Source organism: Uloborus diversus, chromosome 1 (assembly GCF_026930045.1).
Source record: "Uloborus diversus isolate 005 chromosome 1, Udiv.v.3.1, whole genome shotgun sequence".
Taxonomy (NCBI): domain Eukaryota; kingdom Metazoa; phylum Arthropoda; class Arachnida; order Araneae; family Uloboridae; genus Uloborus; species Uloborus diversus.
Window position 1 is genome coordinate 28,986,740 of NC_072731.1, and position 26,483 is coordinate 29,013,222.

Here is a 26,483-nt window from a genome sequence, read left to right on the forward strand (position 1 = left end):
TTAAATTTTTATATTTACACAAAGTATTTTTTTAACCAAATAAAATTTTGCCAGTTTTGAAATTTTGTATTCAAAATGTAGTTTCTAACTCACTGAACCTAAAATAAAATTTTCACATTCATTCGAACATTTATTGCCAAGATATAGTCATTTATTTGACGTATGACCACTTTACCCCATTGACCACTTTACCCCACCAGACCCTACTCTTTATTAAAACGCGTGCAAATTTTTATTATTATCTTGAAAGTTGTGAGGACACTCAATGTTTTCCTTGCGCAATGCCTTGCCAAGCCAAAATCAGGCGTGCTGCTGCTTATAAAATTAATGTTGGTACCAGACTGAACTTCTTGTTATGTATTTTGGAGCATTTTTAAGGCTTTTTTAAGCCAGTAATCACCGGGGCCTGGTTGTTAGCATCTTCTATTTTGTAAACTTTAAAAAAAAATTTAAAAAAAAAGATTTTGTTGAATCTAGCGTAGAAATAAAGAAATGAATCTCTCTTTCTCCTTCTCTCTTTTATTGATTTTGCTTTAAATTTCCTAATACTACTTGGAAATCAAATAAAATGCTTCTTTTGCTTTAGAAAACCGTACATTATAAGAAACTGTGCATACGAAGTCGTAATCTCCAAATACAAAATTGTTATATTTTATTTGACATGCAGAACGGTTCCTTACGGACCAAAATTTAAAGCTGAGACTCAACCATTATTTTAAAAAAATTTCGAATGATGTGGGAAATTTTCGTACGGGTTAGAATGAAAAATTCGAAAATAATACAGCCGCAGGCTTAGTGTCACTGAAAATATCCCAGGGGAAAAAGCTTCTTTTGTAAATATCAATGTAATAGGAAACTTTAACAATGTAGAAGAAACTTCTTCCATCAGAAGTCTACAAAAAAGGGATATTTTTCTGTACCTGTGGGAAAACCATGACCACCGATTAACCTCATATCTCAAAACTAGAAACGGACACTTCGGTGAGTGATGGAAAGGAATCGAATTATTTTTAACCTGTTATTCAGTTTCGTTTTTTTTTTTAAATAGCGAAATCAGATATTCTGTATTCCCATCTTGATGCTTTTTTTCAAGGCGAAATTGTGCTGTTAAAAAACGTTCTGTTTTTGTTTTCACAAAAACAAATATTTTGCGCAAATTAAAATATTATTTTAATTTGTTTTGAACTGCATAAGGGCAATTTTACTGTTAACTGACGTTTTTAGTTTTAAAGCTTTTATTCAAAAACGAAATCCTATTTTCATTCCAACCGCAAACGTGTGGCAGTATTTCGAGGACCACCGTTGGATTAAGCAGGAATTCGAACAAAAACTTTGACGACACAGCTAATATTATGTACTAGTGATACCCGCACGACTTTGCCCATAATAGAAAAATTAAAAGATCTTTTGGTTCGTCTGTATATTTACAAAAAATGTATGGTGAATTTTCTCGCCAATTGGCTTGTACCCATATTACGGTTCCACTTTATGATAATTTCGTAATTTACTCGTCCGTCTTATGATAATTTTGTTCTTAAAATTAGAACAGAAAAAGAACCACATCGAATTTTCGTAAAATCGCTTCGAGGTGCACTCCCCCATGCTTCAAACTATGCCAAATTTCATGAAAATCGGCTGAACGGTCTAGGCGCTATGCGCGTCACAGAGATCCTGACAGACAGACAGAGATTCGGACAGAGAAAGATTCTGACAGACAGAGAGACATTCAGCTTTATTGTTAGTAAAAATGAGCTTCATAGTGATGCAAAAATTGCTCAACAGAATTCAATAACTAATATTGTATTCACTAAACTGAAAGAAAAATATTCATAGTTAAATGTAGTACATACTTTAGCAAGTCTATCTTTCGCTTGTGCTCTTCCGTCGTATATTCCCGCTTCGATTTCTTCTTTCGCTTCTTTTGTATTGTAGCTGGAATCAATACCGCTCAGTTCTAAATAACTCTTCCACACCAAATCGACTTCCTCAGAAACTGTAAAAATGCGTGCATTCACTATAGATGTAATTGAATGTGGAGAGATTTACTATGTACCTAGGGACATTACGTAGGGGAAAGTGGGGTACTTTGAAAGAGCGGGCAAAGGGCAATAGTAAAATATTTCTAATTTGTAGCGCCACCTATCTAGCAATATTTTAACTATGCTCTTAACACTGGAAAGACGGATGGCCCTGTGAGTGGCCACTCTCATAGTTTTTCACCACTCTCCCAGGGTATGAAGTTGTACTTATGATTCAGTTTCGGCATTATGATCGTAAAGATAAAGTTGTTCTCATAAATCCATCTCTTGCGTCTTTTGCCTCTTATCTAGCGCCTTTCTCTAATTCAATTCCTTTATATTTTGACGGTCAAAGAGTATGATATAAAAATGTATGTTCATTTTCGACATGGAACGTACATTTTTCTGTGTATTTACCAATTTTGAGTGGATAGGTACAAAAAAAAAGTTTTGGGGAAACAATTTTAGCTACTTGAAAAACATAATTTACATATAATTCCGGGTTTCCTTTCAAAAGTCCAAACATAAATACACAAAATACAAATGCATAAAATTTTTGTTCTAATACCATTCAATTCTTAATAGAACAATCTTTTGTTCCGTATTTATAATAATTTTCTTATCTTGTCTTAGGCCACATCTATTTTACGTTTCGTGAAGATCGCTCGTTTCCTTCTGGGTTAATGTATCTCTTTTGTGACAGTGTAGTTCAACTTCTGAACACAATTCAGTCTGTGGACTTAAACACGCCCAATAATTCTGATTTTGAGCTAAAAATTTCAGTTTAAGTCCAAGAATTAGAAAAAAATCTAATGAGATTCAGAAATAGCGGTTAAAAATGATTACAAATCGTTACTCCAAAGTCGAAAGCGCTCTCTACAGGCATTTTAAACTACATATTAAAAATTTATTTTCAAGAGATTACTCATAAAAAGGATAATTTTAGCAAAACTGCAAACAAATCTACCAATTTTTGCGTTTTTTTTAATGATTATTTGCAGTTTTTGCTCCTAAACTTTAATGGCGTCTATCTCCATTGCCATTATATATTTTGCCATTATATTTTTTGTTTAGATATGTACTATCACCCCTTAAAGATTAGCCCAAGAGTTCAAAAATGCCCTGTATATATGAAGATGATATGTAAGAGAAATATTTTCGGAGGTGTTCCATTGTAAACGACACAAAAATTCATGCAATAAAGGATTTTTAATAATATCAAAGAAAGCATACCAGATCTGTAATTATCCATTCTGTCTTGCTTTTCAGCGTAGGCCGCGGAGGCGATGAATTGCGCCATCAAAGGCATTTGGCCTTCCACAACAAAAAATTTCAAATTCACTCTAGATCCCCACTCCTCTATATCGTTAGTAGACGGTATAACAGCCTGAAAATGGAAAAACACTTTAAAAAATCCTAAAATTTTACGGTAAAGGTTACTGGCATCCATGTTGCCAGTAGCATTTACCGTAAAATCTTACTTTACTGTAAAGTTTTACAGTTGAAAAAACGAGACTTGAAAAACGCAACATATGAGCAGCAGGTTCGATCTCAGGACCTTCGTACTGCCTGGTGACTTTGGCTGACCATTATACCAGTTGGGGCACATCGAGAGAGTGGAAACACGGTGTTACCTGCTTCGCACAGTAAGTCACGTGGTCTATCAATTGGAGCTGCAATCGATTATTTTTTCCGTACAATTTACTGTCATTTTTTTTCTGTACCGCAAACACTCCATTTTACAGTAATGTTTGCCATAAAAGTTTCCTGAATTTTTGTCAGTGAAGGTTGGAGCAATTGAATGACAACAAGATTGTTCTATTAAATGCTATAAATCAGTTTTTTTTAACCCGAGGGCTGTACCTCGTATTTGATTACTTTCAAAGGACCGAACGGATGTAAATTTAAGTTTTATTAAACTTTTCAAGAAAACATGGGAAACACGAGAAAGAAAAAAAAAGAAACTTAATTTCGTTTCTGACAAATTAAAAGTTTTCGAAATAAAGAAACGTAGCCAGGTGTTCTCTTTGTTTCTATATTTGTAAATATTACACAAAATGCAGTTTACCTTTTGACATTTCTTATGTATTTTAAACATCATAATAAACAGTATTTTACATTTTAAATATTTCTTAGGAACCAACTAATGTTTATAGTTTGTAGCAATATTTGTTTAAAATTAATTTATATTTTTATCACAGCTGTAATTTATTTGGTAGTAACTCTAGGTTTTGCTTATTATCGTTTCTTGTTAAAATTTAACAGTTTATTGTATTCTCAAAGCGATTAACGTTTCAAAAATGATTGATAACTAGTGTTCTCAATACTTAAAATGGATTTCTTCTTCACGACTAATTTACTGTCTGGCGATTTTTCTACATTTTAAAGCAACTTTAGAGCAACTTGCAATCTGGGGATAAATTTCCCCTCCAGGATTCATTAAGAAATTTTACAGCGCGGTTGAACTTTTGGGCTTTTAGCTATATTTGAAGAAATGTGTTATAGACGAAAAATAATAATAATAATAATAATAATAATAACTGAACAATTAACTGCGTTTAAGTGAGAACAAAAATCAATCCATTTTATTCAACTTGTATTGAGAACACTAATTATCAATCATTTTTGAAACGTTAATCGTTTTGAGAATACAATAAACTGATATTTATCAAGAAACGATACTAAGCAAAATCTGGAGTTACTAACAAAGAAGTTACGCAACGATAAAAATAAAAATTAATTTTAAATAAATAATGCTACAAACTGTAAACATTAGTTGGTTCCTAAGAATTCTGGATCAGCTTTACGGGCTTCATATGGCCCGGAATCCGTTGGTTGGACACCACTAATCTAAGTAATCTGAAATGTTAAGAAAAGCACATTATACAGGCGAAGATGGAACTTTGGAGGCGCTCCTAAACGCATTTTGAAGACCTTACCCGCGCTAGAAACGCAACGCTAACTTTATTTCAATTTAATTCGGACATTACTTGCTCTACTAAAGCACCTAGTGATGTGCAAACAAATTTTAAAATCAATCTCCGCCTTTTGCTATTTTTTGATTTTCATCAATAATTTCTACGAAAAATAACTACATACCGGTAAACGGTGGTATCAACAAAAATGAACTTTTGAGACATTCGAAGAAGAGAATTTTAGATCATGGAATAAGATAGAAGGACACGCTATATACAAAGAAATTGAAGCCGGAAGTTGCATCGATGTATCTCAAAGATAAAGACCTTTGGCTACTTTTTGATCCAAAACATCGCAGTATTGAATCTCAATTCTTGTTAGTAAATTTAAACTTTGATATTGTTGCAAGTTTATGAAGCACGTTTTTCAAATTGTATTGAAACGTGAGTTCGAGTGTAAACAATCCGGCAACTACTTTATTCGGTACCTTCGCGAGATTGTTGATAACCATTCTCGTGAAACAACCACGTTATAATATGATGACATGTAAAATTCTAATCGTGATCTAAGGCCCCTATATATATGAGCCGACGCATCAGCTTAAGATCAGTCTTTTCGAATCGGAGCGCGTGTTTGAGTGGTTGCTTTTTCTGCGAAGTTATTGCGTTTGTTGAGTTTTCTTTGGGAACAATTATTAGCGGCAATGTGAATTACTTATTAAATAAAATATTTTTTTTTTTTTTGGCTAACTTGGCGAAACACGAAACTTTTCTCTGATAACCCTAGCTCCACAACAATGAAAAGTCCGATCCAAAATGGCTAAACTTAAGCTGATGCGCCGGCCTATATCTATAGCGGCTCTATCGTGATCTAATTTATGCAGGTGGCAAGAGTCCCAGAAACTTCAAACCTATAAAAAAAGGACCTTTGATTGATCTTCTTTAGTTCCCTATTTTTTTTTTTTTTTTTTTTTTGAAGCCTCATAAATGTACTCATAATACAGTGCCGGCAAAAAATCTTTACATTTAGTTTTCAATTAAAAACTTTACATGCAAACTAGAGATTTGGCCAAACACCGAATAATCGGCCAGATTGCAGCCAAATATTTGGTATTCGGACAATGCTCAAGGGAGCATGCCATGTAAAATCATGACAAGAAAAAGTTGTGTAAAGTTTTTTATTTACCAACCAAATGTAAAGATTTTTCTTACCGGCACTGTACAAACTATGCAGAATTTATTTTTATATTTTCGTGAAAGTATCGCCTATACCCACAGAAATATAAACATTTCTTTCAAATATACGATTTTTTTTAAAGGTTTTTGGCTCGTAACACGCGGAGTTTTCCGCCAAACGTTACTAAACTTTCATAATATTTGACAGCATACAAGACAGGCGTAATATGAAAATGTGAAGTTAAAATATTGAAAATGAAATGAAATGTGAACGTATAAAGCAATTTAATTTTCACTGCGCATGCGGGAAATTTAGCAATTTATAACTTTCATAATCCAAAACCCAGATAGATCCTACACCTTGGGATAAAATTCTAGCTCAATATCTTTATAATTCAAAAAGTTATCAGCGATCTACTGTCCTGAATTTCAATAATTCTTTGATGGACGACGACTCATGAGGGATTGTTTTCAAATAATCTGTTTTTATCATTAATTGCACTAAATGACGGCAGGCAAGTGTTACCAGTTTGGGAACGACTTCTTTGGATTTTTCGCCTGTCCAAGAATTATTGAAATTCGGCTCATTAGATTGCTGGTAACTTTTTGAATTTTAAAGAAATTGAGCTGGAATTTTATCACGAGGTGTAGGATCTATCTGGTGCTTTGGATTAAAAAGGTTATAAATTGCTAACTGTCACGCATGCGCAGTGAAAATTCAAATGCCTTACACGTTCATATTTCGACAAGTTTTCAATATTTTAATTTCAAATTTTATTATTATGTTTATCTTGTATGCTGTGAAATGTTCTGAAAGTTTAGTAACGGTTGAAGGAAAACTATGTGTGCTATGAGCCGAAAACCTCAAAATAAAATTTGCATTTTTGAAAAAAAATGCTTATATCTCGGTGGGTATAAGACATAGTTTCACAAAAGTGGAAGTTTGGTTGTTTCTCCTCCAATTTCTTAATTTAGGCAGTAAAAAGCAAAGGGATGTAAGTGCCAAACTTAAAACTTTGGAGAGAGCCAGTACAAATGGTAGGTTGACGTCTCCTCTGTTTTGGGGTAAGATATAGTAGTACTGAACACATACAGTGGCTCCCAAAAGTGTTCGTACCAGGGCTGTGGAGTCGGAGTCGGAGTCGGAGTCGAAGAGTCGGAGTCGGACTGATTTTGGGGTAAAGGAGTCGGAGTCGGAGTTGTTAGAAAACTTGCCGACTCCGACTCCGACTCCGGGTTTCTTTTTTTTTTCCTTTTCACTGACTCTCCTTGCATTTTTTAAAAACTGACTACCAATTGGTTCAATTACATGTATAAAAAGATACTAATGAGAAAATAACTGCCATTATGGCAATCAGCTAGCCTGAATGCTTACCGAACTTACTGTAGCCGTCCTCTAGTTTGCTTGCTTTTTAACTTAACTAATAGCGACTGTCAGCAAACGGTTTTGTTGCCTAACATTTTCAAGTAATCACTTTCAAATAAAAATAGAAATATAGTGTTTTGTTCGATCTCAGTTATAAAATAGCGAAAGAAACGTAACAAATTAATAAGTCGAGGCCCGTAGCTAAGGTTGAAACGTTTAAGGATGATCGACAAATTCAAAAACGTTCTGGCGTGAAAGCACGAATCCAAAAGATCCGATGAAAAATAATCTAATGTTTTTTCTTTATTAAGACTATTTCTATAAGCTTGGTACTCACTAAAAAGTATGGAACAAAATAAGTGTAAATGATTTCTTGATTGCAACACTCAATAATTGCAGCTAATCTTAAAATCTTAATATTAAGGTTAATTCTAAAGCAGACAATAAAATTTAAATTAAAAATTTAGCGAAGAAGAAATATAGGTATAGTAAAAGCTATTCGTACAAATTTGTATACCGCCGCATTTTGTGTAAAATTAGCTCCTGATGTAAATGTGCCCTATTTTCGTTGAAATTTTAGTGATGAAATATAATTTAAAATATATTCGCGAAAATTTTCTGAATTAAGGTATTTATATTTTTTATAAACTCTGAAATTAACTTTGGGTGTCATCTACCAGATGGGTGTCCCCCGGGGCAAACCACCCTCTCTCAAGAACTTGGATTTAGAAAAAAAGTTTTTTTTCTCTCAAGTTACAACTTTTAAAAATTGAAAGCACACGATTTGATAAATATCTATTTGTTTAACATTAAAAGGGGGAAAATTACAGATAATCCTTTGCAAATTTTTTAAAAGGGATTTTTAAGTAATCTCACTTTTTAATTCGTAACTGTTGGAAAATTTGATTTTTAAATTGAATTTCTAACTTTGTATGCGTTTTGGGTTTACAATAAAAAACAAAATGCGAAATTTTCATGAAAAGGAATCAATATTTCGATCTCTGTTTAGAGGTTTTCCCCCTTCCCCTGAAGGGAGAGAGGGAGTTGAAAAATACAATTAAAAAAATCAAAAACATCCGGAGTCGGAGTCGGAGTTGGAGTCGGAGTCGGGCGTTTCAAAATCCAGGAGTCGGAGTCGGGGTCGGAGTCGGCCATTTTCCTTCCGACTCCGCAGCCCTGGTTCGTACACCTACGACTTTCAATGAAATAGGTCCTTATCGATTGGTTAGAATTAATATTTCCGAATACGTATTTTATTATAAGATCTATGATCTATTTTTAACAAAACTACATAAAAACTTTTAATAAAACATTAAAACTTAATTTTTTAAAAATCAAAAACCAAAAAGTGCCGGAAATTTTATTTCACAAAAGTCTTCGTACACTTTGAAAAAACGTCAAAAAATTAGTAAATAATCTAACTTTTTACTAAGTTATTATTTATTAGAATATCATGCAGTAACAACAACAGCTTTTAAACGTATGGGAATAGATTTCATTGTTTTTTTCTTTCTTTTTTGTGTATTTCTGAGCAAGTGTTCAGACGCACTTCGAGTCTTACTGTTTCTAGTTCGCTTTTCGTTTCAATGGTGTATTTTTGTTATCCAGCTACCAGATATCTCCAAATATGTTCCATTAAGTTTAAATCTGGCGCTTGAGGAGATATGTCTAAGCTTAAGGACAATTTTTGAGGCACCAAACGAAAACGCGTGCTTCTTGTCGTTATCTTGATAAAAAACAAAGTTGTTTCCGATTACTAAATTTTGGGCAAATAGTTTAAAATTGTTTTTTAAAATATTTAAATAAACAGAATTATTCATTATTTCATCAAAAAGTTCCAAATTTCCAAGTCCTGATGCTGTAATGCACCCTCATACTAGAACACCTTATCCGTCCTGATTAACTGATCCAACTAAGCTCCTAAGAATAAATTCTTCATTTTTTCTTCTATTTACAATTATACAACAATTTAACCCAAAGTGTTGAATTTATATTCATCTAGAAGTAAGACGTTGTTCCAAAACGTTTTGAGCTTATTTATCATTGATATTACGACGGAAAACGTAAGCTTACTGTTTTTCGCCCGAACAAGAAAATTTCTGCGGGAAGAGGTTCCATTTAATCCAGCTAATCAGAGAACTTGGCGAACAATTTCAGGTGAAAATTAAACGTAAAATGTTTCTTTCAATTCTGCAGAAACTTTTTCAGCACTCAAATGTGTATTCTTCATAATTTATTTAACTGTAAATCTCCGATCACGCATTGTTAACTTTGCCAGTTGACCTTTTCTTACCTTGTTTTCAATCCAATTCCTTTCTTTAAAGCATTTTATCAAGCACTTTACTATAGAACGGAATAAATTAACTAATTTAGAGACATTTCTAACCAATTTATCGCTACTGTGGGGAAAAATTTCAAATGGTGTTTGTGGTTCTTTTCGAATACCAGCCATTTTAAAGTAATAAGCACAATATTAAGGAATAAATACACAAAAATTTAAAGCCAAATGACTTTTAAGGGTCAACACAATGCAAAAAAAAATAAAAAAACGACATGTGATATTTTTAATCATGAATTTATTCGAAAATATTTCAGTGTACGATGACTTTTGTGGCGTATTTTTTCTCTTTCTCTTCGTTTTTGGACAAATTTCAAAAATAAAATCTGGTAATATTTTGAAAAAACTACTGGGTTTCATTCAGAGTGGCATAGGAATGGTGTGAAAAAAAATGGACTTCATATTCAAATTCAGTTTTGCGATATTTTGGTTTTACTACAAAATTTCAAGGTGTACGAACACTTTTGGGAGCCACTGTAGATTGTACACTGCTGGCAAGAAAAAAAAATCTTTACCTTTGGCTGGCAATTAAAAATTTTGCATAACTTTCTCTTGTCATGATTTTTCATGGCATGCTCCCTTGTGAATTGGCCGAATACCAAATATGCAGCCACAATCTGGCCAAATATTCGGTATTCAACCAAATAACTAGGCAGCATGCCAAATAAAATCATGACGAGAAATTTGCATGTAAAGTTTTTAATTGCAAACTAAATGTAAAGATTTTTTTTTTCGTCGGCACTGTATTTAAACCGCTATTTTTTTTATTATTTTATTTATTTATTTTATTTATTTATTATTATTATTATTATTATTTTTTTTTTTTTTTTGAAAATCACCAACCTCTTAGATATAATAACGTTACTAATCCCGTTTATAATGCTACTGCAAATTCAATAATCACCGACTGTGACATTAGAAATCAAGTTAAAACATGTTTGAAAAGGTTCAAGTTTTTAAAATTTTCGAAACCAAGCAATCCCTAAATATAAGCGACGTTTCAGAGTCTACTCCAAAGATCTTCATTGCAGGAATTTATTATTACCTAGAGCGATGCTTTAAGGATTTTCAGCGCCATCGAAAATCAAAGTTATGTTTAAAGTCAAGTACCCGAAGAGGAACCGAAGAATAAACTACTTTCACTGATAACCACAAAATATGCAAATTTACGTCATCTACATCATCCATTATTCATTCCCTGTTCCTGACGAAAGGCCGCCTTATCTCTTTAAGCCTTTTAAACAGGGTTTACTGTTAGAGCGCCACCTGTCTAAATTGGATTACGATTAGAATATTTCATGTGATTATCGGAGAAGTTATATACATTCAGTTAAATCTTCAATTTTGTTCAGAAATACTGCTTTGAAAATATATTTTTTTATATCCCCTCCACCCCACGCAAATCTAAAGACAGAAATTAATGTTGAAAACTGAAATGATATCATTTTGGCTTACACAGCAGTTCAAAACCAAGCAACAACTCTAACTTACTATTTTGAACAGCATGTAGGGTTAGTTTTCTCAAGTTTAAACAAAAAAGGATCTTTGTAATTGAAAATTAAATGAATGAATTACCAACGTTTTGATGCACAAAATTTTCAAATTACTGCAGACACGTGTTTTAGGGTTACAAGGAACCCCTTTTTCAATGTGAATAAGTGTGAGCTTTGGATGTAAAATTCAATAACTCACTTCTTTGCATTGAATAGTTCCTTGTTAACCAGAAACACGTGTCTGCAGTTATTTGCAATTTTTGTGCATTAAAACATTGGTAATTCATTCATTTAAAAGGGAATGTCGTGAATTTCGAACATTATAAGCTTTTCATTAACGAAAATATAAACTGTTTATGAACTGAAAAAAAAAAAGAAAATCTAAAGCATTTGAGAAAAAATAAGCAAGTACCTATAAATGAATACTAATTAGGTGTATTTATTTAAAATTTTATTAATATGCAATTGCTATATTTACGCCCACATTATTTAAATACATTTGCGCGAGTAATTTCTCCTTGTAAGCATTTCAAAGCTCTAATGTATAAGTGCAAAAAAGTAATGAGCTTCCATAAGCTCATTATTTTTCATTCATGCATTTAGAGGACCAGCAGCAAATTGAGAAAACAGCAACAGTTTTTTGATCACCCTTCATCGTAGACAGCTGGGAGTAAGCTATACATTTTAAAAATAAGTTTAAGAACTATGTAGAATTTATTTTTGTATTTTCATGAAAGTATCACATATATTCACGAAGATATAAGCATTTCTTCTAAGAATACAGTCAGCGCTCATTATAACGACCACTCATTATAAAGACCAATCCATTATAACGACCAGTGGTAATAGTCCCAACTTTGTTCCAATGAACTCTATGTTAATTTGCTTCCGCTATAACGAATGCCCTGCATCATTTAATCCAATACAGCGACCGAATTCAGTGCTACTAATATGTAACTTGAAATGAATGACGTTTATTACTGTTTACGGACTGGAAGAAGGTGAAGATTACAAAGTGGGTATCCTTACAGCTTTGCATCTTTCTAAATCAGCATGGAATTCAGAAAAGACCATCAAGAATTGCCTCCACCATGTTGATTTTAAAAAGCAAAGGAAAAATGCTTAAACGATTTTTCAGGCAATCCAAGATGAAAATTTCGACGAAAAAGATGAAATGATGTATAAAATTTCTAAAAAAAAATGAAATTGGTAGAAGTGTTAAACTTTAACTGTTATGCTAAAATCAATTATGATTTAGAATGTGTCAAACACGAGTCTGTCAGAAAATGAAGTACCTCTCGATGTTGTGCACAGAAACAAATTAATGTATCATGATCAGATGAAGAAATTGAGACCAAAGTTCCCAGTACGAAAAATGTTTCAAATGCTCGAGAGACTTTTTAGTTTCTTTGAATGGAAAATTATGTTTTGCAAAAATCATATGTGCTAAAAAGGAAAGCAACTCTTTCTGATTTTATCTTCAGAAAATAAATGGTTTGTAAGTACTGTAATACAATTTTTCCTATATTTTCTACTTAGAAATATTTTGTCATATTTTGCACCCATAATTAAAAATGAAAAATCCCACGATAAAAAATAATTTGGGCGTTTTACTGGAATCTTTAAAAAAGTGCCAATTGTATTGGAACAACGGAACATACATGATGCATGTGTATATTTTTTTAAAAATTCTATCTCTTATAATGACCACTCATTATAAAGACCTTTTTCTCTGGCACGGAGATGGTCGTTATATCGAGCGTCGACTGTACCTATTTCCCTTACAGGTTTTTGTAACTCATGATATGCAGAGTTTTCCATCAAACTTTCAGAAAACTTGACAGCATACAAAGAAAACATACAGGGTCTGTATAAAAAGTAATGAGATTCATTTTTTCCTTTTGCGATTATACCTCTCAAGTTCGCACAACCTGGTTAGGTCGGTGGTGGGGATTACTGGTGGGACTCACTCCGGTCCGCAGTCGCCTGGGCGTCTTAGTTTGGGCAGAATCGTCGTTATAGTTTACATCTGTTGCTAACGTAGGTTCCAGCTCCAAAATTCAGAGAACATTTGAGCAGCGTTACGCGATTAAGTTTTGTGTGGAAATCGGTAAATCGGCCTCACGGCCTCAGATGCTTCAAAGATGTGTAAGCAAGTGTTCGGAGACAATTTTATGTCAAAGGGGCATGCGTTTCGTTGGCACAAGTGTTTCAAAGATTGCCGGGAGAGCGTCGACGATGAATCTCAAACAGGGTGTCTGTCAAACAGCAGAATGTACGCAAATGTGGAACGAGTGCGTGTTGTGCTAAATTCGGACCGCCGGTGAAGCGTGAGAATGATTGCAGATGAAGTTGGACATGATAAAATGACAGTTCATAGCATCATCGCTAAAAACTTGACAAATGCTGGAAACATATTTTTCATCCTACAAGACTTCCTAGCCAATAGTGGTATCTTTACGCTTCCCCAGCCCACCTACAGCCACTTTTCAACTCCAGCAGGCTTCTTTCTATTTCCGAAGATGAAAGCATCACTAAAAGGACATCACCATGGATCTCTGGATGCTGTGAAAGCGCTAGTACAAGACTTTTGAAGTATATTCTGGAAGCAGATTACAAAGCAGCCTTCAAAGCTTAGAAGATTCGTTGGGATAAGTGTGTGCTAGGCCAAGGTACTTATTTTGAAGAATTTTAGTTGCGAGTATTAATATCTGCAATAAATTCTTAGAACACAGCTCAGTCTCATTACTTTTTATGCAGACCCTGTAATATTAAAATTTGAAACAAAAATTTTGAAAATTCGAGGAAATATGAAAGTTTAAAGCAATTAATTTTCCACTGCGCATGCGTAAAAGAGGGTATCTTATAACCTTCATAACTAACACCCCAAGTAGATCCCCCAACTTATAGTAAAATTCCAATTCAATATCTTAAAAATTTAATAATATATCACTGATCTGATAAGCCGAGTTTCAATACTTCTTGGAGAAACGACGAATCGTAATGAGTAACTCGCAAATAAAAACAAAAAATTGGAGAATGTTGACTTTCACCGCTGATTCACTAGAAATATTCGATCTTTCTTCGACGTCTGTCGTATGTGAGTGTTGATTTTCACCGGCTTATGTCGGTATTTATCAGATTTTGAGCTTTCACACTAACAAGTATACTTAAGTGCTGAAATAAATTTGTCAAATTCACATTACATCAACAAAACCTGCAGACAAAGTAGTTACAGCTCCCAGCTCGTCTTCCACAGCACAGAATATTTCTGACTTCCCTGGCGGCAAAACAAAGTCCACTTTCACCTTCACCCCATAGTGAAGACGGAACTTTTTTCCTTTCTTTAGCACTGAAAGAAAAGATAACGATATAATCAATGCATTTTGCTCAGATTTAGAGATCAAAAATTTAAACTGCAGGTATAGGGTTGTGTTTCCCTGATTAAAAGAAAGAATTATTTTACCGAAGCTAATTTGTTTATACTTAGGATTTTCGATATAAATACGTAAAAGATGTTTTTAATAAAACTATCTACCGGAATAAATTTAAAATTTCCATATTCCTAGAATGGCCAAATCTTATTTTTTGGGTGCAATTCTTAAAAGGTTTGCTAAAAGTTCATCCTGGGTAAATACACACGCCAGGCGTGTCTTCTCTTATAGCTAAAATGACTTTTAGTGCACATAAACACGCAGCGTTGCTATATCTACAGGGCAAAATGTTAAGTTAGTTTCTCTTTCAAAGAGCTAATGCTACCATTCAGCAGGCGTGCATTTGGAATTACAACCTGATGCAAATAGAGGAAAATCAAGGTGAAACTAGCGTTCACAGCACTTTTTCTCTTGCAGAAAATATTACAGCAGAATAATTTATCTATTTTTTATTTTAAAATACTTCAGAGGCCCCCTTCCAACTTCCTAGATATAATGTTCAATATGTAAGTACTCTGCTATGATGGTAATGACAACATGACTAATTAAACACTCAATTATGGTCATACTATGAAGAGTCAGAGCTCCATTTTGTTTCAGTTAGTTAAGATTCCACTTATTGAACAACGTTTACGAGAAAGGACATCCCCCCCCCCTCCCCGTCTTACGGGTGTTATGTTATAGTTCTCATAGGAGCTCTGATGACAAGAATGAAATCATTTGCCGTTCGAATTTTTGCCAGGACATGCATGTTGGTTATCGATATACAAGTTCTCCCGCTCCCCCTTAAAGGGTGATTTAAGTTCGGCCTGTTTGTAGCCAAATGTAAGTGCGCAAAATGGTCACTTGCTGGGTTCCAACCAAAGTACCATGGTATAAGAGTTGTGTTTTCACTCGCAGTAGCAAACCGTTAAATAAGCTATTTAACGGTTAAGCACTATTTTTCTTATCGAGGCAAAAACATTACTTACTATAGACACTATAATCTCTAATCCGGTGATCTTCTGGGTCTCGCCAATTCTTGAACTCTAACTGAAATACGGTGATCATGGCATGACCTACAATGTCTCTCAGAACACACTCTCCACCTTCTGGAGGATTATTGAGTTGAATATATAGCTTAGCCACACCTTGAGGACGACCAGCAACAGAACCAATGACCTGGATATGGAAGTGTTTGTATTGCTGAAATCTGGAGAAGAATGTCTGGTTGATGCCAAGTCGATTTTTGTCCACTAGTTACAAGAGAAAACGAGAATGTTACTCGCAAGTGTTACTTGCTGATAATAGAGGAAAAGGGGTAAATACAGGCATCATCTTTTGTTATTGGTTTAAAGTTACTTTCAACTCGAAAAACTCTGGATATTTGTCTTTTATTAACAAGTATCCAAAATACGAGAGGGAAAAACAATGATTAATATCAATGATTTCATTTCAAAAACGACGATTTACAAAAAGCTTTAGAAAAACCTTCATTAAAAAAAGAGGTGCAAATTTGGGTCCTCTTGAAATGTCACCAAAAATAATTTTTAAACTAGGTAAAACTACTCAAAATCGTAGAGAATTTATTTTTTACACGAGAAAAAAATATTTACAGAAATTGCAAACGTAACTGGCTCTTTTAGCTCTGGCACAATTTAAGTGTGCCCACATTTGTCACATAACCAACTACATCTAAGAAAGATGGTCACTCTCACATGTGATGTAAAAGTGTGCGTGACTAAAGGTGTGCTTCAAACAGTAGCTGATCTCCGCTTTCCAGATATCACTGCGAAATTGTTTTTTAACTACCGTAAAAACGCGAAAAGAAAACTATTTCACGTATCACTTAAAAGTTTTCAGTCCAGAAAAACACCAATTTGCACAATAACTCAACCTGCATCCATACTACTTGAAAGAATGTTTTCAACTGCTCTCGGATATGCACTGGTGGACAATTGCTAAGGACCGATTCCAATGGGCTGTGTAGCGCGCAAAAAAGTAAGTATAATTCGATGCCAAGTAAAATAAATTAATGCCAGAACTTTAGAACATTGCAATGATGATAATTTATTGTGCTCTGAAATCCAGAAGGCGTTAAAAAGTGTTCAAAGGACGAAACGGTCATTTTGGGCTTAATACGTAAAAGTGAGTAAATGTAATTAACGCCCCCAGGCGTTCCGGCGTGAGATGTCAATACGGGATATTGCTGCCATGGAGAGCGATGCAAGCTTCCACACGTCATGTGATGCTTTACACAACATTATCCAGCAGCTGTTGGGGTAATTTATCCCATTCTTCTGTCAGTCATGGATAAGGGTGTCCTTGTTTATAGGAGGACGTTGTCGATTAACAAGACTGCTCCTCAAAGCATTCCAAACATTATCAATATGATTCAGATCTATAGAACGTGCTGGCCATCCGATGGGCTGAATATTTTGAATGAGCTAGATACTTTTGGACGGCGATTGTTAATGATATGCTTCGTTGCCATCTATGTAAACGAATTATCGCCCACAGTACCACAGAACACGTGAACATGAGGCAGTAGAACAACATTAATTTATAACTAGCCGTCATAATCTTTTGGGAAGCACAAAAGTGACGTACGGCAATTGATCATAATCCTACCTTGTAGGATACTAGTCCTTTTCTTTTTTGTTTGCCGGCGTGTATGTTGTACCATTTTCATGCCAGGTTAGTTGTCGTCCACAATTAGACGACAGACTGAACCTGCTTTCATCTGAGAATAGTATACAAGCCCAATCGACTTCTTTCCAAATGCGATGCTGAGGACATCATTACAAGCGAGCAAAACACTGACTTGTAGACAATGGGATTTACAAAACAAGCTGACGAGTGTGTATTCTTACTGCATGCAAGCGTCTGGCTACAGTTTTTCGGGATATTTGCCTGCTAGTAGCAGCAAGAAACTGCTATGCTACCTCAGTAGCTGTGTTGCGCTGGTTCCTTTTCGTTGCTTGCACTAAGTACCAATCTTCTGCTGACGTCGTATTGCTTGCACGACCTCCCTCGTGACATTTGCTACACATTCTATTTGTTCGAAATGATTTCCAAGCTCTAGAAACAACCCTGTGACTGACGTCGAACATCCTGGCAACATCTAAATTTTTCTGCCCTTCTTCGATGTTACCAACCATACGGCCACCCATAAAATTATCAAAGGGATGTCGGGAAGACATAGCGAAAAATGCAAGTTCGTCAATTCATTCTTTCCCGTCAAACTTTGCTTTTGAACAACAATGGTTATCACACGCTAAATCCTTTATCTATTATTATCAGCGCTATCAAGTCACCAGCAATGTCGTAAGTCTAAAACTTGCATACTCAAAACACGTCTTACTGTGTCCCGAACTTATGCTAATTTCCATATTTCCTTGCCTTCCCTTTTGTGGTTGCTAACGCTGCTATTGCCATCCGTCCTTAGCAATTGTCCACCTGTGTATTACATTAGTAAATGCCACCATTAGTCCAGTCATATTATATAAAAATCGCAAAGCACGATGTAGTTCTGATTGTTTAATATGTTTTTTGGGTCAGTTAGGGTAGTGTATAGTTTGCAGTTTTCAAAAATCTGTGCTCGCTGCGTAATTCGCGAAAAACTGCGACATTTTCAGACTTTCTTTAGTTTTTCCTTTCTAACTAATAAACTATCCAATTTTTGAAACAAGATGTTGCTCTGTGCGACCGATATTTTAGGAGATATCGTACTTCGAAAATTGGCCATTTTTGGCAAAAAATAAAAATAATATGTTCCAATCACATTTCAGGCCAAATATCGACATAAATTCTTATTCTACAAGAAAACAACTATAATGTTACAGTACATTTAATTAGCTTTGATTTAAGCAAAAATCGAAGTCCGTAGATTGAATAGTTCTTTTGCAATCGCAAGACAAACAAATAATCGAAAAATTCGAATTTTCATGAAATGAGACAAAACACTTTTCAAGAGAATATGGAAGATCCTAATCTAAAAGAAGGGGCAAAAAAAAAATGATATAATAAGACGCTAATGTGTGTTTATATAAGTTATCTGTGTTGGAGAAATATGCAGGTTATGAAGAAAAAAAAATCAGCCAATAGTTACAGTGTTATGCAGGTAATGAAACATTCCTTCCACTTCTTACGTTGCACAATGATGAATTTTCGACTGCATTTCGTTTTTCGACTGGGAAGTTACCTACCGATTTTTAATTTAATAGAGAACATTTTTTATATCAGACAAATTTCTAATGAGATTCAATTATCCGAAGACGGGCGAGCAGAGAAATAAAGAATAAATGAAAATGAGAGTTCATTCATTCCATTTGCAAAAGAAAATGAAACTGTCCAGGTTCATCAGGTCAAACATAAAGCTTCAGCGGAGAACCTAGAAAGAAAAGAGCCTCCCTGTACATTTTACGTGTAATATTATCGAATGACCATACTTAATGAAAAATCATTCAAGCAAAAAGAATGGAAAATAGGGATACACCTGGAAATAATAACCAAAATGCTTCCATTTTTTCACTAGCAGGTCTCAATTTATATGCAAAAAATGCTCGTCTATATTTACAACAGATCTGAAAAAGGGGATGTACTCGAAAGATTTTTTATGTACACTGAAAGGAACTTCATGGTTTTTGCGAATCAATAAATTTACGTCTAGTTTGTGAGCATACTTGTGTACTAACTGGTTCTAATGAAACTAATGGAGAACATAAAAGAAGAAAACCATAGTTGTCATATTCAACAATTCATTTGTGCGTTTTTCGGCGACTTTAATTCGCCAATCCAGGTGAATTGTCTTCATGTTAAACTTTATTGGAGAACTGGAATGACTCTGGGATGTTTGTGATGTCTTTAGATACACCAGAACGACTGCGCGCTAGAGAAAGATGATTATATTTGACTTCTCAACAATAGAGTGTCCCAGAAGAATCGGTTTTCCAAATCGTGTAGTAAACGGCACCTCAATAATGATTTGCTCCCTAGGTTTGGACTTGAGGGCATTGGAAAAAAAACCGAGCGAAACAGATCGAAACATTACCCGAACCGCCATCGAAAATGTACATCTCAACATACCACGATCGTTGATGGAGAGAATGTAGATCCATTTGTTCTTTTCTATTGTTTTAGTCTCAAACATTCAAAATATTCCCTTCCTGAAAAATGACGAAGTCCAGTTAATTTGTGTATTCAGCTTCATATTTTTTTTTCAACTGGGGAAAAGTAGAATAGCTCTTAGATTCGTACTCCTTCTTCACGCAGTTAGTAGATGTGATACCATTTCTTCCCATGTCTGGATAAGAAAAACAAAACTGTGCGGTGTTTTTCAAACGAACTGGGGTATTGGGTTGACCAGGTCACCACAGCTTTCCTTCATGAAATGAGACACGAAGCTTTAGCCGAAGCTGTAGAGATGAAGCTAGTTGCTCTGTATGGAAATGAGGCATCCACCGATATCCTGCGACAGTTTCACCTGCTCGTCAAAGTAGCATGTAATGCAACTGTGAACAGTCTTTGTTGTTCTTCAAGCAAAAGAGTTGTTTCATTCCACTCGTATCACAGGTAACGACAAGTAAAGAAATTCTTGGCAGAGGAAAAAGATATCTCAGAGTGGAATTGGTCAAAGACCAACATACATTTTGAGATTGCTTCGTCACCAATCACAACATTAAACGAACCAGCCTCACCCGTCTTTTTTCAGATTTATCTCATGTTAGTGCAAGAAGGGATATATGGGAGTATGCTGATGTTGCAGAGTTGGTGTTAGCTGCTCAGCTTTCTGCAATATGCCATTTGGAAAAAATACCCACAACATTTTTGCCATTCTAATCGACAAAAATGAATAATAATAATAATAATAATAATAATAATAATAATAAAATGAAAAAGAATCGACCTATTACTACGTTCTTTTTTCAGTTCGGGAGTACGATAATACCCATCAAGGATACCATAAAAACCAGGACATTGAGTGTAGTTAATTTTTAAGATACGTTTTAATGACAAAACTAACATGTAAATACACTTTCACACTTTTGAAACCATTCTGTTTTCCTTTTTTTTTTTTTTTGTCCAAATCTCTTATTCTAATACGAAGTGTGTTTTTTTTAAGTCTTTGTTCAAAAAAATTACATATTAAAAATCAAACTCGGAAGGTATCTTTCAAGTCAAAAAACGAAATACGGTCAAAAATTCATCACTGTGAAAGACATACGTAGGGGGAGGAATGTTTGCGTTACCTGCATAGGGCTATCAACTATTGGCCTATTTTATTTTTTGTCATAACCGCCGTGTTTTGCCAACACACATAACTTATATAAACACACATTAGAATTGTATTGTATCATTTCTTGTATCATTTCTTTGCCCCCTTTTTTAGAATAGAATCTTCCATAATGTCTTGAAAAGTGTTTTGTCTCATTTTTTCCAAAATTGAACTATCCGATCATTTATTTGTTTTTGCGATTGTAAAAGAACTATTGAAATTACAGACGTTGTTTTTCACTTAAATGAAAGCCAGCTAAATTTACTGTAACAGCATATCCAAATTTTTGAATTGTTTTTTTTTTTTTTTTTTTGCCAAAATTGGCCAATTTTTGAAGTACGATATCTCCTAAACTATCGATCGTACAAAGCACCACTTGAGCTTAAAATTGCTCGAAATGTAACGTACTTTAAAACGGGTATGGACATTTAGCATCACAAGTTGCATAGCTAAGGAATTAATAATAAAAAACTGAAAAAAGCCTGAAATTTTTGCAGTTTTTTGCACAGGTTTTTGAAAAACACAGGAATTAAAAACTCAGAACAACATCGCATTTTTCGATTTTAATATCTTATATGATTGGACTACATATACTGTCCTTGCTGACAGTTTTCAGTGCCTCCCCTAGCCACTAGCGAGGGGTAGCGAGGCCCATATTTACTCCAGTGCCCGTTTTTACACCTTTTCCTGTAGACGCATCAGACAAATTGTAGTATCACATTCCTTTCTCAAAATAACTAAAATCAATTGCACCAGCATTCTAAACTTCTTTACATGTGAGGCAGTGAGAAGCAAAGGGATATAAGTGGACTTTTTAAAGTTTTGAGCAAAACTTGTTTAAAGCTCGGATCCTAGGTTGGCTTTCATAGAATATGTTTTTTCTAAATCATGCTTTACAACAGCACCTATCAATGCTATTAACTCCATCTCCTTCCTCGAAAACAGAGGAGAGGTTTTCTTACCATTTGTACTGGTTATCTCCATTTTTTGGATTTCGCCACTTACAGCCCTTTTTTTCTTACTGCCTCATTAGCAGTAAAAAAAATATTATTGCTTTTTTATTCTCTAAAAGTAAAATCTCCCAAGTTGTTCAAAACGTTAGATACAGAATACCCGTATTAGAAAAAAAAGTTAATTTAATTAGTACCTTTCGCTCTTTATGCACTCGTTCGCCAAACAAATTACAAATGTATCAAATGCATACCAAGAACTCGAAAATTCACTAAAATAGCACATGTAGTGCTATCTGTTAGTATGGTGACAAATTAACTGTTTTCATTCTCTAAGGCTACTGGAGCGGAAACAAAAAGTGCTTACAAATGGTGTAAAATTACCCTTAAGTTTCAAAGCATGTTTACATGTACTAATACGTACTTTACTTAGCACACAAAAACTATTTACGATACTTTAATCTTAAACAAAAAATAAATAAAAGGATCTATGTAAATACACTTATTGTTTTAATCTTTATCAGACTGGTATCCGTTCTGATTTATACACAGCTGGCAACTGAGCACTGAAATCGCGAGTATCACGAAACATTTCGTTTTGCATTTGTGTGCACTCTCTTTCAATGGCAACTATCAGCTCGATGGCTGCAGGTTTTATAGCACAGAACTTTTGTTACGTCTACAGAAAACAGTCTAGTAATGGTTTCTGTAACCAAGTACGGTGAACGAGTAGAATATTCGGCGAAAAGTTTTACTCTAACCGAGTTCTTCAAAAAGATTTCGGTAAGCTATGATTTTACATTGTGGAGCTAGCGTAGAAAAAAGATAGCGTTGAAAATAAAATTCATCCTTTTTTAAGTCATCTCTTATGGCTGCGAAACATTAATAGAGCAGCTATGGTGCATACATATTTTAGACAATCTGTATCTAAACTATTTACGGTAATTTTGAAACTCACTCATTCTAACGCGCTAGACAGTAATTAGTGAGCATGCTTCTCCTTCACATTAATTAGAATTATAGAGCCAAAGTTGGAAAATTTCAACACATCCTGCCTCAAGCTAAGAAGTGGAGGTCCTGTCTGTTTTAAAGCTTTTTTTGCCAGGCGTTTCAGTTAAGATGATCTAATCTAAAGCAGTGGTTCTAAACCATTTCACTACTGAGGAACAGTTGGTACCCATTCGAATCCTAAGTGGACCCACACGATAAAAATAATAATTTCAGAACAATTAGATGAAAGGATATAAATCCAAAAGTTTTCCTTAATAAATTGAGTTACAATTATAAAAATCATAAAGATTAATTTTCACTAGCTGTTTGCGGAGCACATGAAATTGCTCGCTTACCACTAGTTGAGAATCACTGTTAATAAAGCACGAGAAGGAAGAAGATAAACTGCTGTTTGGCTCTGATTAGAGAGAGGAAATTCTTTGTTCGAAGGATTGAGGGACTCCATTTGCTGGAAATTTGAATTAAAAAAAATGCGTCGTTGTAGCACAATGGGTGACCTTTACAGCTTTGACCTTATTTTATTAAACTAGGGTCGTCAAAAACCTTTTCTTCTGAAAAACATTAAGATTTTCTTTAAAAAAAAAAAAGAGTTTCTCATTCTTTTCTATAACACGAACTCGTAAAACGTGCAAAAATCCTTTACGGAGATGCTTTTTTTTTTTTTTTATTGTTATTAATTTCTTCACAGAAAGCTACATAGTCCAGCTCTGGCTTGTTGAGCTATGCCATCGACAATGTTTTCCTCCTTTCCAAGTAGTAGGAAAGGGCAATTGGCGCTGAGTTGAGTTTGGTTATTTACGTAGTAGTTCTACTAAAGTAATCTAATTAAAATCCGCTTCAACAACACGTTGCTTTTTTACTAAACTTCATGAAAATAGGTAAATATTGTCGAGGTCGTAGCTGTACCGTCAAGAGACACACTACATTAAGTACCAATGAACAGCTACAGAAGTTAATCGTAACTTTTTAACTATGTAATTACACTCATATTTAAATGTGAAGGTAAACAATTGCGAAAAAGGAACACAAAACCCAGTCCAGTTCATAAAAAAATAACTTAAGTGGCATAGAGTAAGATATTAAATTAATTTACTCTATATTTAAGGGAAGACTTAACAATGGGAGCACAGCCCAATGTTGGCAGTCTTCAAAAATAAAATTACGTGTTAAGTATCCCAAACTTATGGCATTCAAGTAGAGGTATCGAATAAAAACGTAAAGTCCCCCCAACCCTTCCCCAACAACATGCTGCAATGGAAACAAAACTCTTAGCAAATACAGAAATCCCTCCTCGTATCGCATCTTAACCTTTTTTTGAAATGAACTCGTTGAAGGTGAGGTATTCCCTTATTAAACCTTGACGCCAGTGAAAAAAATAATCCAATAGGTATTATAGCTTTGGATCTACAAATTACCTGTGTTATAATGCAAAAAGATTGTTTATTGGTTAATGATCAAATTGATGTTCCTGCAGCACATATTGGAATACGTATTACATTCAATTGTGTGTGTTGTGTGTGCTTTGGGAATTTTACAAGAAAACTATTTTTTAATGCTAGAAAGTTTCCATCATTCGAATCATAAGCAGTAGTCACAATAACAGAATTACCGAACTTAATTTCACCGGATGGGATACTAAACTCAGAATCGGGAAGGTTCATGTTGGAAACCCGACGTCATCAAATAACCACCAAGTACGGGCTCTTTAAATCCGCAAATTTGAATCGATCGACGTAACATTTAAACCCAATAAAACCAAGTAAGTAGTTAAGTTGGTAGGTGCGACGGTCGCTAGGATGGCATGGTGCTTCTTCATCACAAGTTTTGCTTTCTTCTTTTTACTTCTGCTTAGAGCCGAAAAGCTTTAAAAAATGTCTGCATTGGAAAACGGGTTTCTTGTAAAACTCTTAAACATTTTAACATTCACAAGCAGAATTTTTTTCCTACAATTAAGCGTTACATAAAAAGTAGTCGAAAACTTTGTGCTGCATAGTGAATAAAACATGACAACGTATATAAAGTACAAATTGAGAATGGAAAAAGGTTAAAAAACCAGCAAACAGCTGTTACGGCACTCTAAAATACAAGCGCCATCATCAGTGCATTAAAACCGAAGACAGGTTCACCCGACTAAAACACTGTCGAGGCGAACAATGGAATGAGAGACGAGTTGTAAAAGATATGAGAGCAGTACCGGAAACGATGAAGTCAAGGTTACGTCAGAACTCCAGAGGACAGTTGCACTCAGAAGAAAACGTTACGGACAAAAAATAAATCAAATAACAGACTTCCAAACATTAGGAAAAGGGGGAGTGCTAGACAAATCATTGACGACTAAATTAGCATTTTTCCATATGTAATATGACTCCCAAAAATCTAAATCATGAATGGACGAACACTCGTGAATAACTTTGGCGGAAGAAAAAATAAAATTATGACCGCAGGACCAACAATGTTGAGCAATAGAGGAGCGTTTGAGATCCTGTTTTTTGACGTAGTTTTCGTGTTCTTTTATCCGGAATTTGAGGGATCGTCGAGTCTGCCCAATGTAGGCCAATTTGTGAACTATTCGAGTTCAGTTGTCTTACCCTTTTTTCCTAAAATCAGTCTACAAATTGCCAAAATCTTAAAAAAGTTTCATTTTTCCGTCACTTTTCTCCTGTTAATAAATTAAAATTTTCACAGCTTAAACACCCTGTTCACAACCTTGACAAATGGGGCATTTGCAGTGTTTCCTGCCAGTGCAAATTGGCCTACATTGGGCAGACTCGACGATTCCTCAAATTCCGGATAAAAGAACACGAAAACTACGTCAAAAAACAGGATCTCAAACGCTCCTCTATTGCTCAACATTGTTGGTCCTGCGGTCATAATTTTATTTTTTCTTCCGCCAAAGTTATTCACGAGTGTTCGTCCATTCATGATTTAAATTTTTGGAAGTCATATTACATATGGAAAAATGCTAATTTAATCGTCAATGATTTGTCTAGCACTCCCCCTTTTCCTAATGTTTGGAAATATGTTATTTGATTTATTTTTTGTCCGTGACGTTTTCTCCTGAGTGCCACTGTCCTCTGAAGTTCTGACGTAACCTTGACGTCATCGTTTCCGGTACTGCTCTCATATCTTTTACAACTCGTCTCTCATTCCATTGTTCGCCTCGACTGTGTTTTAGTCGGGTGAACCTGTCTTCGTTTTTAATGCACTGATGATGGCACTTGTATTTTAGAGTGCCGAAACAGCTGTTTGCTGGTTTTTTAACCTTTTTCCATTCTCAATTTGTACTTTATATACGTTGTCATATTTTATTCAATTAAGCGTTAATTTTCTCATTAATTATTTTCTCACAACAGTAAACACTTTCCGTACTTATGTTGCAAGTACTCATAAAACAATAGCCACCTTCAGTAAAATCAACTGGTACTTCGTTTCATGTTTTGAAACATGAATGCTTTTTTTTCATTGCATTGTGCTACCATTACTTTTCTGCAGCACATAAGTGTCAAAATTACAAGAAATTTTAAGT

General features: G+C 34.5%; 1 protein-coding gene across 1 annotated transcript in view; it reads right to left on the reverse strand.

Annotated features, from left to right (window-relative positions):
• The window catches only part of LOC129234330 (location of vulva defective 1-like), a 196,802-nt gene that overhangs the window by 100,963 nt on the left and 69,356 nt on the right, over nt 1-26,483 (reverse strand). The window contains exons 13-16 of the mRNA XM_054868323.1: nt 15,712-15,975; nt 14,513-14,658; nt 3,252-3,405; nt 1,851-1,993 (exon numbers count right to left, since the gene is read on the reverse strand). Coding sequence (XP_054724298.1) covers nt 1,851-1,993; nt 3,252-3,405; nt 14,513-14,658; nt 15,712-15,975 — 707 coding nt within the window. The remainder of the gene's footprint in view (nt 1-1,850; nt 1,994-3,251; nt 3,406-14,512; nt 14,659-15,711; nt 15,976-26,483) is intronic.